At 49.7% G+C, this 14,971-nt stretch overlaps 2 protein-coding genes across 2 annotated transcripts in view; both read left to right on the top strand.

Annotated features, from left to right (window-relative positions):
• mcm7 (minichromosome maintenance complex component 7) overlaps positions 1–11,876 on the top strand; it is a 12,828-nt gene extending 952 nt beyond the window's left edge. The window contains exons 2-15 of the mRNA XM_080007599.1: positions 1,083–1,162; positions 1,736–1,900; positions 2,421–2,545; positions 2,707–2,887; positions 3,391–3,528; positions 3,829–3,978; positions 4,161–4,275; positions 4,393–4,524; positions 4,667–4,750; positions 7,410–7,621; positions 7,875–8,140; positions 8,781–8,949; positions 10,600–10,709; positions 11,275–11,876. Of these exons, the coding sequence (XP_079863725.1) occupies positions 1,083–1,162; positions 1,736–1,900; positions 2,421–2,545; positions 2,707–2,887; positions 3,391–3,528; positions 3,829–3,978; positions 4,161–4,275; positions 4,393–4,524; positions 4,667–4,750; positions 7,410–7,621; positions 7,875–8,140; positions 8,781–8,949; positions 10,600–10,709; positions 11,275–11,500 (2,153 nt within the window). The 3' untranslated portion in view covers positions 11,501–11,876. The remainder of the gene's footprint in view (positions 1–1,082; positions 1,163–1,735; positions 1,901–2,420; positions 2,546–2,706; positions 2,888–3,390; positions 3,529–3,828; positions 3,979–4,160; positions 4,276–4,392; positions 4,525–4,666; positions 4,751–7,409; positions 7,622–7,874; positions 8,141–8,780; positions 8,950–10,599; positions 10,710–11,274) is intronic.
• A 1,400-nt stretch (positions 11,877–13,276) lies between these two features.
• On the top strand, positions 13,277–14,773 carry and4 (actinodin4; the record flags this gene model as incomplete). Its single annotated transcript, XM_080008240.1, has 3 exons — positions 13,277–13,367; positions 13,475–13,635; positions 14,003–14,773. 3 exons carry the CDS (start codon positions 13,277–13,279, stop codon positions 14,771–14,773), a joined length of 1,023 nt encoding a protein of 340 aa, XP_079864366.1.
• Positions 14,774–14,971: the final 198 nt, after the last annotated feature.

Below are 14,971 nucleotides of genomic sequence, written 5' to 3'. Positions count from 1 at the left end.
TCGATCGGGGACCAGGACGTTTGGCGTAACCCGCACTCGGCGCGGTTTACGCTATCGCGCTACACCCCCCCCCAAAAAAAACAAAACAAAACAGACGATTCCGAAGCGAAGAAGCAAATCGTTTTTGTGGATCACGTGGTGCACGCGGTGCCGGGCTCCACATTGTCCGGTTTTCCTCGACGTTCAACTCTGACGTAACTGAACTGCAGTTGCGACGATTTCGTTGTAATCGGACGGCTCATTGGCGACTAGATCGTCGGAGCCGAATCTTGAAAAGGGAGCCGGACCTCTCGTCGCTAATCTTGGGTGGCTGCCATTTCGCCGCCCTCCGCGCCGGCGGGCGCCGTCGCTTCACGCTTGGGCGCTGGATTTCCGGCACCCCCACGCTCCCCTAAGTCGCCGCTGGCCCGCGGGGTGAACTCGCCACGCGGGACTCGTAAATATATCCGGTCCCGCCGCGAAACAAAGGACGACGCGCGTCACCGGAGAAGTTGGAACCGGGGACTACTTTACCCGCGCAGGGATCGCGGAGGAGCCGCCGCGGTGACCGGGCCCACCAGCCATGTGCTGCTTTGTTTACAAAAATATCCCCGATCGCAGGAACCGTCCGCAGAGGACGCGCGTATCTTGCGTCGCACTTAAAGTAAGTTGAGTGGCTTTATCCGACCGTGGCGGCCGGCATCGCCCCTCGTGGTTCTGATTTTTATTTTTATTTTTTTAATATCAGTACTTGTGGTTGTTTGGGGAAGTGGGGATGTTTTCTGCAGGGGGGGAAAATGGACACTGGACCGAGCTGCTGTTGTTTACATCCTCAGCCTTTTTCTCCGTGCGAGGTAATGCTTCGCTTCCACCCTTTTGGATGGATTTTGTTTTCTTCACTATTTAGAGTCGCGTCGGTTGCAAGTAAGTACCTTACTGTAACAGTGACTCATCCAGATTACAGGGTGCCTACTTAACAAAGAGGGTTGCAGGACAACAGTCCCACAGCCAGAGGCCTGAAGGGGGGAGGAAGGGGGTGCACACTCAGGTTGTATCTTCCAGCCACATGAACACATTTGTTTTTTGTTTTTCTTGTGTTGCAGACAAATGCAGGCGGTTCCTGCAGGAGTTTTACACTGAAGATGACAATGGCAAGAAAGTGTTTAAATATGGTGCCCAGCTTGTGAGTACAGGTCCCAAACACGACTGTTGTATTTCTTATAGTTAAAACAGAGTGATGACGGTGACACGATTTACTACGATGTGATCACTTTGATTGTGATAAGACTGGTAATTACTGTTGTTTTTTAAATAAACATAACATTGGGAGGTCCGGAAATGCATTCAAATGCATGCAAGTACTTACTTAGATAGATAGATAGATAGATAGATAGATAGATAGATAGATAGATAGTGGTCAGTCAAAAGGGGAGTTGAATGTGACTGAAGTGTCTCTAAATTACTTTTTTGTAAATAAAATGTACTGATTAGATGCACAAATCGATGATTGGAAATCTCTAATCTGCTCAAGTTATTGTGATTGCTCTAGTTCACATACAATGGAGACTGCGCTCTGCTATTCTAGAGTAAATGTATTATTCCAATTTGTCTTGCTTTTGGATCCAATTCCATGGCCAGCCCCTGTCAAACAGAGATGTTCACAGGGCATGGCAGTAGTTTGTCATTGCACCGAATCAGCGTCCCAGTCCTATAATTGTTCGGTGGTGTGGATAATGACATGTCTTGGTGTGTGCAGGTGGCGCTCGCTCACAGGGAGCAGGTTTCTGTCCACGTGGACCTGGACGATGTGGCCATGGAGGACCCGGAGTTGGTTGAAAGCATTTGTGAGAATGCCAAGCGCTACGCTGGTCTGTTTGCCGATGCGATCCATGAACTGCTGCCAGAATACAGGGAAAGAGATGTAAGTCCATCTACATGGTTCCATAGGTTGGATGTGACTGTCTTGTTAAAGCTGACTATGGGTTACCAAAATTAACATTTGTCTAATTCAACGTGTACTAACAGGTTTTTTTGTTGTTGTTTTTTTGTAATATGGGAAGCGGTGTGGCTGAATGTAAAACCCCCAATGCATTTCATTGTGTTTGAATCACCACTAGTTAGAACGTTTGCATGTGGTCTATTTGACAAAATGTACCATGGGCATTATTTTCCAAGATAATTGGGACTGTCGTTCAGCTAATACCCACTCCTAGATATAAAATATTGACCATTCTGTAAATCATTGTATTCCTCAGTTGATTAATCTGGAGTATCATTTATTTTTTTTCTTTGGTTATTCTGTTGATATACATGTAACCCTTTTATAACAACGAACACCCAAAGATACACTTGTATAATTTCCCATATTTCTGTAAGAGCATTGACTAAAAACCTAATGAAGTTTTTGCTTGAAGAAGAAATATTTCTGTACTACCCCTCAGGTTGTTGCCAGAGACTCCCTGGATGTGTACATTGAGCACAGGTTGATGATGGAGCAGAGGGGTCGTGACCCTGCAGACACCAGAGACCCTCGCAACCAGTACCCCGCCGAGCTGATGAGGAGATTGTGAGTTGATCCAAAACCAGGACTATATGTAATATGCTTATTATGTTGAGTTTCCCCTGTGAATTTGGTTTTATATTGACTGCTCTCAGGGCATGTTTTTCTTGTCAGCCGGAAGCGGCCAGATTTGTTCCACCCTTCTAATGAATGCCTTCCATTCGCAGCGAGCTGTACTTGAAGCCCCCGAGCACGTCCAAACCTAAAGTGGTGCGTGATGTGCGGGCCGAGAGCATTGGGCAGCTGGTGGCTGTGAGGGGCATAGTCACCCGTGCCACAGAGGTCAAGCCCATGATGGCTGTCGCAACATACACCTGTGACCAGTGTGGAGCTGAGACGTATCAGCCAGTAAGTGTGGTTTAACCTTTTTTGGGGGGGGGGGGGTCTCATTGGGGAGAAGTTTCCCTTGTCGTTGGGACCCTCGTGGTTGACCTTTTATCATTAATGATAACATGCTTGGGCAAGATAGTGTGCACACTTTGTCTTCTTTTTAGTTGCATTTATTGCAGATTAAAAAATGCAGTATAGAAGGAACAATGGGGGGGGGGGTGCATGAGAAAATGAGAACCCATGGGGGGCTTATAAAGTAGCTCTCCTAAGGAATTACTAAAACAGCACAGGATCATAACTTAACCAACTAGCACATTACATGAACTTAAAAATAACCGCATTCAAATGGAGCATTGGGGGGGGGCTTCTATGTTGTTGCTCTGGCTGATTTAAGTTTTTGGGTGTGTAATATATTAAGATGCTTTTATTTCACATCTAGTGTGTTTTTTTTTTTTTTTTTTTCTTTTGTGAAAATATAGTACGTGCATGGAAACCCTAATTCATCTCCTCTGGTCTCCTAGATCCAGTCTCCCTCCTTCATGCCGCTCATAATGTGTCCCAGCCAAGAGTGTGTCACCAACAAGTCTGGAGGCCGCCTCTACCTGCAAACAAGAGGCTCCAAATTTGTCAAATTCCAGGAGTTGCGCATCCAGGAACATGTAAGATTTCCTGCAAATTATCCTTCGGTCAAATTACTTGACATAAATAATTGTCATGGGGGGGTTTAGTCAGTGTTTAGGGGGGGGGTGGTCTCTTGTTACTGCTCCATATAATGCACCTTTCTCGAATGTAAGATGGTTTTAAAGTTGTTTGACCTTTACGGCCTTCATAGCTCAGTGTGACTTATCGCTAGTTGGGTTGATGCACGTATAAGTTTGTATTCACAAGCGGTGTACGTTGTCTAAAATGACCGATTGTTTCCCTGGGTTCTTACTTTGAATGTCGCCTGTGCCGCTCAGAGTGACCAGGTTCCCGTGGGAAACATTCCCAGGAGCATGACGATCTACGCCCGCGGCGAGAACACGCGCCTGGCCCAGCCTGGAGACCATGTGGCCATCGCTGGAGTATTCCTACCCCTACTGCGCACCGGCTTCAGGCAGGCGGTCCAGGTGCGTAGGCCTTGCCTGACAAGCCGCATGTTGATCATCGGATTTATTTTTTGTTTTTCCTGCTGCCGATATCATAGCCTCACTGCTGCAGTGTCAAAGGCAGGGAATTAAACACCAAACCAACCATATGCCTTTTTAATATTCCTTATTATGTCATCTAATTTTTCTTCCTGACCCACCAGGGTCTGCTGTCGGAGACTTATCTGGAGGCCCACAGCATCACACTCATGAACAAGACAGAGGATGACGAGCTGGGAGCTGAAGAACTCAGCGAGGAGGAGCTGCGCCAGATCACAGGTAGGTGTCTGTGGTTTTTCCCAGCAGTTACCCACCCAAACATCACATCATCCGACCTAGAGTATCGTTGTACGAGCTCCTGCGAGAACTGAAGAAATCCCGTGTTCCGCCTTCCAGAGGAGGGGTTTTACGAGAAACTGGCGGGATCCATTGCACCAGAGATCTACGGGCACGAGGACGTGAAGAAGGCCCTGCTGCTTCTCCTGGTGGGAGGCGTGCAGCAAGCCCCCAAAGGCATGAAGATCAGAGGTCAGCCCAAAAAAAAACAAAAACACTCCGCTGCTGTTATTAGAGGCACTGTCCCCGACGACATTCCAAATTCAGAGCCGTTGGCAACTTAAAGGTAACTGTAGTTTATGGTCCTCATAACGGAACACTCCTCTCTTCCCAGGAACCATCAACGTCTGCCTGATGGGAGATCCAGGAGTGGCCAAGTCTCAGTTGCTCTCTTACATCGACCGCCTGGCCCCTCGTAGTGAGTCTCCTGTCAATTTATCTTAAATCTACAGATTTATTTAGACTAGGTGGTGTTTGAAATATGTTGTGGGCGAAATTTGCCGTTTTGAAACCAAAATTGGCCACCTACGTGATTTGTGGAGATCCAAGGAGGAAAATATTTGGGGGGGGGGGGCTTCAATCCATCTGTATGTAGATCTCTCAAAATGCTTCAAGAAAAACAAGGAGGGCTCAGACATGGGCGTACAAGCAGTGTTCCATTTCAGGGGCTGCAGCCTTGTAGGCTGCATTTTAAGACAGACTGCGTCACACCGGTGCCACGAAGTGCTGTCCCATTCCGGAGGCTCGTTCAAATGCGGTCTAGAAATGCAGCCTTGTTTTCCCCCATTTTAAGGCTTCAAGGTTTGGCCTGAACGTACGTTTCGTATAACCCCTGAAAAAGTCAGATTAGTGGCGGTCGCATTGTGTCGAGGACGCTGGCATGTTCTGTTGCCGCTTCTCACCTGCGTGTTTGCGTGTCTGTTTTCCTTTGTTTCTCGTCTCCTCGAACTTTTGGCTATCGCTACTTCAGTTTTGGCCCACGGCTGCAACTGCCTCGTTTACCTGGCTGTTTTTTTGTTTTTCCGCCAAAACTGGATCAATGGCTTGCCGTCTTGTCAGCTCCCAGCCCTGTCATCTCGCTGCTAGCCCTCCCTGCTAGCTAGCGCTGCCACACATCTGAACTCCGCACCATGAAGGCCAGCGACCGTCAGCTGGAGAGACCTGACAGAAGATATTGCCTCACTGTCCACCTTGAGGCCTTCAAACAGCAGGTGACATCTGACGACCACGACCGCCCGATCTCCAACCTTCCGTTCCTCGGCAAAATCCTGGAACGAGCAGTCGCCGCCCGACTGCAACAGCACATTTACAACCATGAGCTTCACGAACACCTTAAATCTGGATTCAGAACTCAATACAGCATGGCGACCGCCCTCATTGACATCACTAAGGACCTCCCTATTGCTGCTGAAGCAGGTTACATCAGTATCCTCATCCTCCTCGACCTCTCGGCTGCCTTCGACACAGTCTCTCACACTATCCTCCTCATCCGTCTGTCCGGCTACCTTGGCCTCTCCGGTACAGCACTCTCCTGGTTCCAATCCTATCTCACCAACAGGAAGCAGTTTGTCGCTGTCGGAGACTCCTGCTCCTCCCCTGGCCCAGTTGACCAAGGCGTCCCTCAAGGCTCTGTGCTTGGGCCCCTCCTCTTCACCGTCTACATGCTCCCCTTTGGTCAGCTCATACGCCACCACGGTGGATGCTTCCACACCTACGCCGATGACACCCGGTTATACCTCAGCACAAAAGCGTCCACCCGGCTCCACCCTCGGTGTCTTCTCGACAATTACGAAACCAAACCCATGGTTGCGGCTCCCAAGGCACTGCTCAGGAAGGTTGGAGATCTGCTCCTGGTTGTTGATGGCTGCTCTATTTTCCCATCCCCCAAAGTACACAGCCTAGGTGTTGTCCTCGATCCAACCCTTTTGTTTCACTCACACATCAAATCCATAACCAAATCTGCCCTTTTCCACCTCAAGAACATCTCCAGACTCCGCCCATCACTGTCTGAGTCTGTGGCAGAAACACTAATCCAGGCTTTCATCACATCCCGTGTGGACTACAGGCCCCAGTACGTTCAAAACGCCCTGGCAGCACATCACCCCCACCCTCATCCATCTCCACTGTCTCCCTGTCAAATGTATTAATTTATTTCCTACAAATCCCTCCACGCCCTCATCCCGCAGTACCTAACCGACCCCCTACACCCCGTCCCAGAAGCCGCGGTCCTGGGACACGGGCCTCCGCGCCTCGCACGAGGCTACGAACCTTTGGGGACAGAGCCTTCAGTGTGGCGGCCCCCACCCTCTAGAACTCTCTCCTCACTGACATTTGAAATGCTCCATCTCTGGCCACCTTCAAAAACCTCCTCAAAACCTACCTTTTCAACGAGGCCTCCTGCCCCTGGTGTCATTTCATTGTGTTCAGTGAAGTGACCTCGACCTGGTGAGGGGGACCCTCTCCGTTGACACGGACCCTCAGGGTGAATTAGGCACATAAAATTTTGCGTAGGGCGCCATGGAGGTCAGGACCGACTCTGTTGGCAACTGACCACTACGTCCACTGCACACTCAATTCGCACCACGCAGCTCAACGACATGCACTGAGTTGGCGGTGCAGGCTGGCAAGCACCCACACAATGTCCCGGAATTGTCTCAATATTCTTCTTGGAGAGGATCAAGTTTGGGGCTGCCTTTTGCACTTAATAAATCCATAATTTGTACTTTATTTTGCGCAGTCATGTAATTCTTTTAACTTGTGATCACGTCGACCTTCAAGTAATCCTAAAAGTAATCACAAATGAGCATTTAGTAACTCCGTTTTCAAAAAGGGAACCCCCCCCCAGAGCATTACCCCAAAGCCCCTAGTGGGTCTGTTTTTCTCCGCTCACGCATCCTTCTCACCCTCTTCACTCAACAGTTTGCATTCCTGTCTAATTGTGGAGCGATTATGTTTGGTTCCTGAAACACTCCTGAGGGACTACAAAACGATTTTTAAGTCTCACACCTTTTTAAATTCTGTCTGCTTGCCTAAGACCACCTGCCACAGGCCTGACTCCGGTTTTCCTCCTCCTTTAGGCCAGTACACGACCGGTCGCGGCTCCTCCGGTGTCGGGCTGACAGCGGCGGTGATGCGGGACCCCCTGACGGGGGAAATGACCCTGGAGGGGGGGGCCTTGGTGCTTGCTGACCAGGGTGTGTGCTGCATCGATGAGTTTGACAAGATGGCGGATGCGGACCGCACAGCCATCCACGAAGTGATGGAGCAGCAGACCATCTCCATCGCGAAGGTACGTGTCCCGTTAACATAAGAATGTTGCTATAATAAGCCTTGTCAGGTAGATGGACTCTGTTGGAATCTGTTTGTAACCTTCTACATGCATAGTATACTTTGAATACTAGTATGCTGTATTAAGTGCAATGGATTTTCTTAAATTGTGAATTTGACCCCCTCTGTCCAATTTATTTATTTATTTTTTTTAAATATCAACCTTTTACAGTCATTCTCATTTACATTGCGCTCTTGATGACCTCCGCTTCCAGGCCGGCATCATGACCTCGCTCAACGCACGCTGCTCCATCCTGGCGGCCGCCAACCCCGCCTATGGCCGCTACAACCCCCGCAAGACCATCGAGCAGAACATCCAGCTGCCGGCCGCCCTGCTCTCCCGTTTCGACTTGCTGTGGCTGATCCAGGACAAGCCGGACGCTGATTCCGACCTGCGGCTCGCGCAGCACATCACCTACGTGCACCAGCACTGCCGGCAGCCACCCATGCACTTCACCCCCATCGACATGAAGCTGATGAGGTGTGTGTGTGTGTGTGTGTGTGTGTGTGTGTGTGTGTGTGTGTGTGTGTGTGTGTGTGTGTGTGTGTGTGTGTGTGTGTGTGTGTGTGTGTGTGTGTGTGTGTGTGTGTGTGTGTGTGTCAGTCAAAATGACTGATATAATGTATTGTTGGTAAAAGTCTTTGGTGTAGCATAGAAGGATGAGGACAGTTGGGTACTTACTGTCCCATTTCAGCAGCGCAAAAGTTAAAGATTGGTCAAAACAATGTAAAGGTTGGTTAGGCAGACCCTTGCTCCTATTTTACCCGTCTTGTATCATAATTAGGGGCGAAGATCACTATGTTGCTTGTGCTATAGTCTCACGGTTTGCCACTATAACAATGCTATCTCTAGACAGGTGATTCTGTGACGCAACGTATTGCAAGGAAGCCATGACGATTATCACAATTTCTAATTAAGGACAAATATGACAGCGACTTGAGTCTTAGAAGTAGTGCCACTCGGGTAAGTCAGTCTTTATGCAGCGAAGTCAGGTCATCTGGGACTCACGGAGTGAAAATAAAAAGGAAGTCATATACTGTACATCGCCTGTGGATTGATAACGTGTCGACTATATTGCAGAATCTTCCACCTGAGCCTTGGCTAACTTTGGTTTTCGTAGGAGATATATGGCCCTGTGCAAGACCAAGCAGCCGGTGGTGCCCGAGGCGCTCGCTGACTACATCACCGCTGCATACGTGGAAATGAGAAAGGAGGCACGTGTCAGCAAAGACACCACCTTCACCTCCGCCCGCACCCTGCTCTCCATCCTCCGCCTCTCCACTGCACTGGTGAGCGCTCCACCACAGCGCAGCCCTCGGCGGGGAAAGCGCTTTGTGGGACGCTTTAAGATACGGCTTCTAAAGAAAGGTGGCTCGACGTGAATCTACTTGTCAAGTGCGTTCGGCTTGGTGGGTCCGGTTTGTGCTAAAGTGCTTACAGTGCAGGTAGTATTAATGTCTGGCCTACCGCAGTGTGAGCACTTCTTTCACACGCTGGGCACGGGGCCTCGCTTGGAGCTGGAATTATTCCTGACTAATGTCATGGGTGGGTGAAGAGATGGTCCTCTTGAAATGCGGCTCCATTTTGTGTTTTTCAGGCGTCAATATTCCAGGACTGTTTCGCGGAGAGTGTAAAAGACGTGTTACTGTGGCCCCTGGGTGTCAAAAGTGCTGTTTGTGCAGGTAGCAGAGTCAACCGCCCTACTGCAAAACCAGCACTTATGGCACACACGCAGGCAACGTGCTGCACGTGGATGTCCACCAGGAGGCAGGCTGGGATGGAAAGGTGATTCTCAATGTGGGGTCCAGAGGCTCCATGGGGTCCCCAGCAAAATATTCATAGTTGGAGACCTTGCACGTGCATCACCCCAACCGATGTTCCTCATATGGAACCCTGTCCAACACCCATCCATTGAGGTCAGCTCTGGTCAGCACACAGTGTCATTTATAAATGTAGGGTGTGTCAACCCAAAACCTTTGCTTTTGGTGTTAGAGAAACCAGGTTGCCGGCGGCTCAGACAGGAACTTGTTCACAATAGATTGTTGGGATGCTCGTTGGTGACGCAGCAGGAGGAAGTGAGATGCTCAGCAGTGTGGGTGGGGCAGTAAAAGGAGAAATCTATTTTCACAATACATGGAACTGATTTAAAATAATAATCCATACTCTGATTCTATTGTTTTGATTTCTGAATAGACTGGAAATGTGTAATGTTGATAGTTTGGTGTTTTGAGCAGAGGTTTTACCATTTAATTTCTGGTTGTTTGATGTTATGTCAAGTGATAAACCGAAAAGTCGGTAGCATTTGTCGTTATGAATAAAATGTCAATATAGAATCCTGCGTGAGACATCTCCTCTATCGAATCATGAGATCCCGCCCTGGTAACGCACGGTAACAACCTCGGGCGTGTTATGGCTGCATTGAGGTCGCGCCTGCTGCGATGGGGCGCATTGAAATCACACGCCGGTGAATGTGAATCGTCGTCTGGTCTCGGCCAGCTTTGCAGGGTGGGCAGTCAGCCTGTGTGCGTAGGAGCAGCTGTGCAAACCCATGCAAAACTGACTGAGGCCGGAGTTGAGCGGCGGTAACGCCGTGCGCTCAGAAACTCGAATCCCACCCCGGCCCGCCTCGGAGTCCTCGGGCGTCTGCGGCCTTGTGACCTGTATCTGACTAGCTGGTGTTGAGAGGCGGAGACTTGGGCAATTGCCGGCCGTCCCAGAGGGCATTGCACTTGTCTCGGTCTGACAGTGCCGGCACAGCGCAGCCTGACGCAGAGCGGCACAACTCTGGGGTTTATTGACGCCCCCCTTGACCTGCACCTTTACTCTTGATGCGCTGTTGTTTGGGCTGCCGCTCCCAAAATGTATTTATTCTGAGTCTCTTGGACAGCGGCGTAATGTTTGACTCTGTGGACGTGACCCCCCCCCACCCCCGTCGACAGGCTCGTCTCCGCATGGTGGACGGCGTGGAGAAGGAGGACGTCAACGAGGCCATGCGGCTGATGGAGATGTCCAAGGATTCCCTGCAGGCCGACAAGTCGAGCGGTACCAGGTCGGTGCTGTCGCTCCCCTCCCGCGAGCCGCTCGCGCCCCATAATCCACGTCGCAACGGACTCCGGGGGAAGTCGTAAACTCCTCCGGATCCTTTATAGTTGCGGCGCTCACATGGCAGCGCACTCGGCGGCTTCTCCTGCTGACAGGAAATGCCGTCCTTGCGCGAGCAGCTGGATCTTTTTAATTTGTTTCTGGGGAGGGGGGTGGAGCTTTAGAATCTTTCCACAACGTTAGAAAGGGGAACAGTTAGCGGTCCCCAAGAGTTTGCTGCAGTGCATAGGAAGTGCACATTCATGCAAATCTGGAGGAGGTGGCTCCAAACTGTTGGGCTCAATACACAATTTCCGCACAAAGAGCTAAATGCTTGAGCCTCGTCAAGGTGGGACCGTCCAGAGCCGCGTCAGGCTGTCTGCGTGTCCTTAAAATAACCTTTGATTCTGGGTCCGGTACCGTGCAGGGAGCCGCTGCGCGACCGGAATAAACGCGGGACACGTCTTGCGCGGCGGTTACAAGTCGCCTGGCTCCTTCTCCAATGGGATTCTCTCTCCTCTCCCCCCCCCCAGAGCCCAGCGTCCGGCGGACGTCATCTTCTCGCTGCTGCGTGAGCTGGCCGGCGAGGGCGGGGCGGGCCGCGGGGGGGCGGGCGGCGTGGTGCGCATGGCCGACGCCGAGCAGCGCTGTGTCTCCCGCGGCTTCACCCCCGCCCAGTTCCAGGAGGCGCTGGAGGAGTACGAGGAGCTGAACGTGTGGCAGGTGAACCAGGCCCGCACCCGCGTCACCTTTGTCTGAAGAGGACGGAGAAGATCTACAACGGACTTGTGTTTTGTTTTTTTAAATGTATAAAATAGACTCCAATGGGGACTCCTCCTAAGCTTATGACTCACTCGTCAACAGAATTTGGGGTTTCCCTGTAGGTTCTGGGTTTTTTTTTTTTTTTTTTGTTTTGTTTTTAATAATAAACGTGGCTGTGGTGGGGAGAGCACTGTTGGGGAAACCATATCGACGCTTTTATTAGATTTAGGAGGCTTGTAAATATGTACTTTGAAAACGGTCGTTCAGACTCTATTGTATTGTTACTCTGAGTCGCAGGAGTCGGAGTCTTTGTGGTCCTGTGTATTTCCATGCATTGTGAAATGTCAATCCCAAAGCACGGATAAAAATAAAATAAAAGTAAGCTCGCTTGAAGTCTCACTTTCTGACTGCTCATGTTAATAAATGTATTGTTGCAAACCCCTCGAGTTGTTCTTGTGCGAAGCACGGGCCGTTTGATGAATCTAGGAAGTGTGTCCCGGTCACGGTGGAGCACCTGGTTTGTTGCTGCGTAGACAGTAATTGCTGCTTCCGTGGGCTGTGTACATACTTTTGTCCTGCTTGTAAAACCCAGGCACATTTTGTGGGACGACAGGGGGGCGGGAAACAATGCTTAATTTTTGAGGTCTGCCTCGCATTAAATGTCTCTTCTTTAGCTCCTCAAACGTGTTGCATCAGGTTTACGAAGATTTCTCTCCACCAGGAAACTGGCAAATAATCTGAGGTTCATGACTTGTGTGGTTGAGATGTTTCAAATCTCTTGAGTGGCTGATCTGTATGTGGATTATATTTCAACTTTTTTTCTTTACGTACATAATGATGGGCAGTGAGCAGGCCTCAAGCGGTGTATCTCATCAATAAATCAAACACTTCCAGGTGTTCATCAGTTTTAAAAGCTTTTTTATTATTTTAAGCACTATCTGTAAGTCAAAGCGGAGTATCTGGTCCCTTTAAAATAGACAAAACTGAATATTATGTTCCTTTTTTTTCTTTTTTGGCTGAGATACCTTGACGTAGGCAACATTTTCTGTAGAGAAGCGGTTGTAGTCCTGGTCCCAGCAGGTGATGTTTTTTTATTCCAGACTTAATGGGAGTTTCCATTTGAAGTATGTGCTCTTTATGGTTTTCTCCCCCTGTCCAAGGGGCTTTTGTTCCTAATTGGCTCCAGGGCCCCAAAATGAAAAGGTATTAAGAGGAAGGCGGTGCCGGGGCTGTAGTGTGACGGTTTGACACCCTATTGGACGGCAGGTCTGTGACAATGAGACCGGTGGTATTTAACCCACCTGCAGGACAGAGGAGAGAATTTAGCATCGTTTTCTGAGGTAAGTGGTGCATGATGTTGGGCAGATATTACCTAGATTTTAACAACAAAGAAACATTTTGGCTGAATTTCTCTTGTTCAACATGAGTACATCCTGCGTATTGTAATAGCACTGATTTGTATAAAGTTTTTGCATCGAGTGTTTTTGGTAATTTCCTTGGGTTTGTCTAAAATGTAATGCTTTTTCTTTGCAAAGTTGCTGGTGAGAATTGTTTTTTCATTTGCAGACATTCTAAAATGTTTTAATCGTGATGTTACAATACGCTGTTTCTCTGAACCCCCCCCTCCCCCCGGTTTGGATTTCAGGGGTCAAGATGGTTTCCACCCTATGGTTTGCCGGGGCGCTTTGCTGTCTAACACTGCTCCCAGGTCAGTTATCGTTCCTCCTGATGTTCTTTTCCTCATTCATTCAACCGTAAACCAAAAGCATCACCATGGAAACTGCACCGTACGTAAAACAGGGTTGGGCACTCTTTCCAGGTTTGCTGGAGGCCAAGTCGCTGCTGAGTGTCATCCAGGAGAAAGGTCATATCCGACTTGTTTCTTTCTCTCGGGGGAGGACGAGCCTTCCATGATTTTCCCCTCTTCAACGCTTCCGGGAGCTTAATGTGGTCTGGGTCTTCTTTTAACAGAGATGCTTCCCGTCAGTTCTCTGGGCATCGACTCTGAGAAGGCCAACGACTTTCTCACCCACTCCAGACCGAAGCGCAACGTGGAGCCCAGGTGGTACCGGGGCAGCCCGGACTTCCAGGCTTACTACCGCTACTACAGCAGCATCGGACACACCGAGGGGGTGAGGAGGAAAAAAGGAGATTATTTCCTAAAATGTGTGTGTGTGTATATATATATATATATATATATATATATATATATATATATATATATATATATATATATATATATATATATATATATATATATATATATATTTTTTTTTTTATGTGTGTGTGTGTGTGTCAAATAAATGTCTCCGGTTAAGGAAAGTTTGGATACTTTTTATAGCGAGGGAGTAGAAATAAAACCTCCACCTTTGGTAAACAGCTCCCCTATCCCCGATATGAGGATGTAAAGCCCAAAAATTATAATTGTCTGCTTGTTGTGTTCTGCAAAGCTGATTTCTTTATTTGTCCACCGTTCCTTTTTCACTTTCCGTCCTCCAGCTTTATGAGATTGACAAGCTGAGGATGTTGTACCAGCAGATGAGATACCTGGACCACGCCTACGGCCCCAACGCCTCCCACCTCCAGAACAAGCTGGTCGCGCCCGTCCTGTGTGACCCGGGCACGGACAAGAAATGCAAACACCCTCTGCCTCCTCCGCCACCCATGAAGGGGATGCCAAAGCCCACCGATCCTCCTCCGCCCCCGCCCCCGGCCATGGCTCAGGCCGACATGATGTTCCTGTGCAACGCCAAGGATCCGCTCTGCAAACCCCACATTGTCTACCTCCCCACGGGGGCCGTGCCGGTGCTCTGCGACCCGCGCTACCACCCCCACTGCAAGCCCCAGAAGGCCCCCGCGCCCGTGGCCGTGCCACAGGCCCCTCCGCCGCCCCCGCCAATGAAGGCGGCCCCGCCTCCCCCTCCGCCGGTCCTCATCAAAAAGTCCCTCCCGGCGCCCATCCGCACCTCCAAGGGCATGGAGTACGACTGTGACCCCTACTGGGATCCTGACTGCCTGATAGACCACCCACCCCAGCCCATCAAGGGCAAGGTAGTCCTGCCCCCGCCACCCCCACCCCCTCTCGTGAAGGAGCCAGAGCCTCAGCCTCCAGCCCCCCTAGTCCCTATGGTGAAGAAAGTGGCCCTCCATCCTTACTCCTTCTATCACCCGCACCCCTATGACCCCAGGGACGAGCTGTACGACCCCGCCCGCTTCCAGTACCCCCAGCCTGCGGATTCCGCTGATGAGACTGCGGAGGGCAGCGAGTAGGACTGCCGGTTCAGAATTCCCTCAAACGTTCTTCTGAAATGAAAGACTTGGTTTTTACTGCTTACTGGTTGAAAACACTAAAAAGGTTTGGATTTGCATAGGTAGCTTTCTCAATGATGTGCTGTTGGATTCTGTCTGAAAGTCTAGCCAAGCCGCTGTAAAAACCTGTTTATTACGTTGGCCTGTTGTTTTTTTTTT

The sequence above is a fragment of the Zeus faber genome (assembly GCF_960531495.2).
Source record: "Zeus faber genome assembly, chromosome: 10".
Classification (NCBI taxonomy): domain Eukaryota; kingdom Metazoa; phylum Chordata; class Actinopteri; order Zeiformes; family Zeidae; genus Zeus; species Zeus faber.
This window is presented reverse-complemented; position numbering and strand designations above follow the sequence as displayed.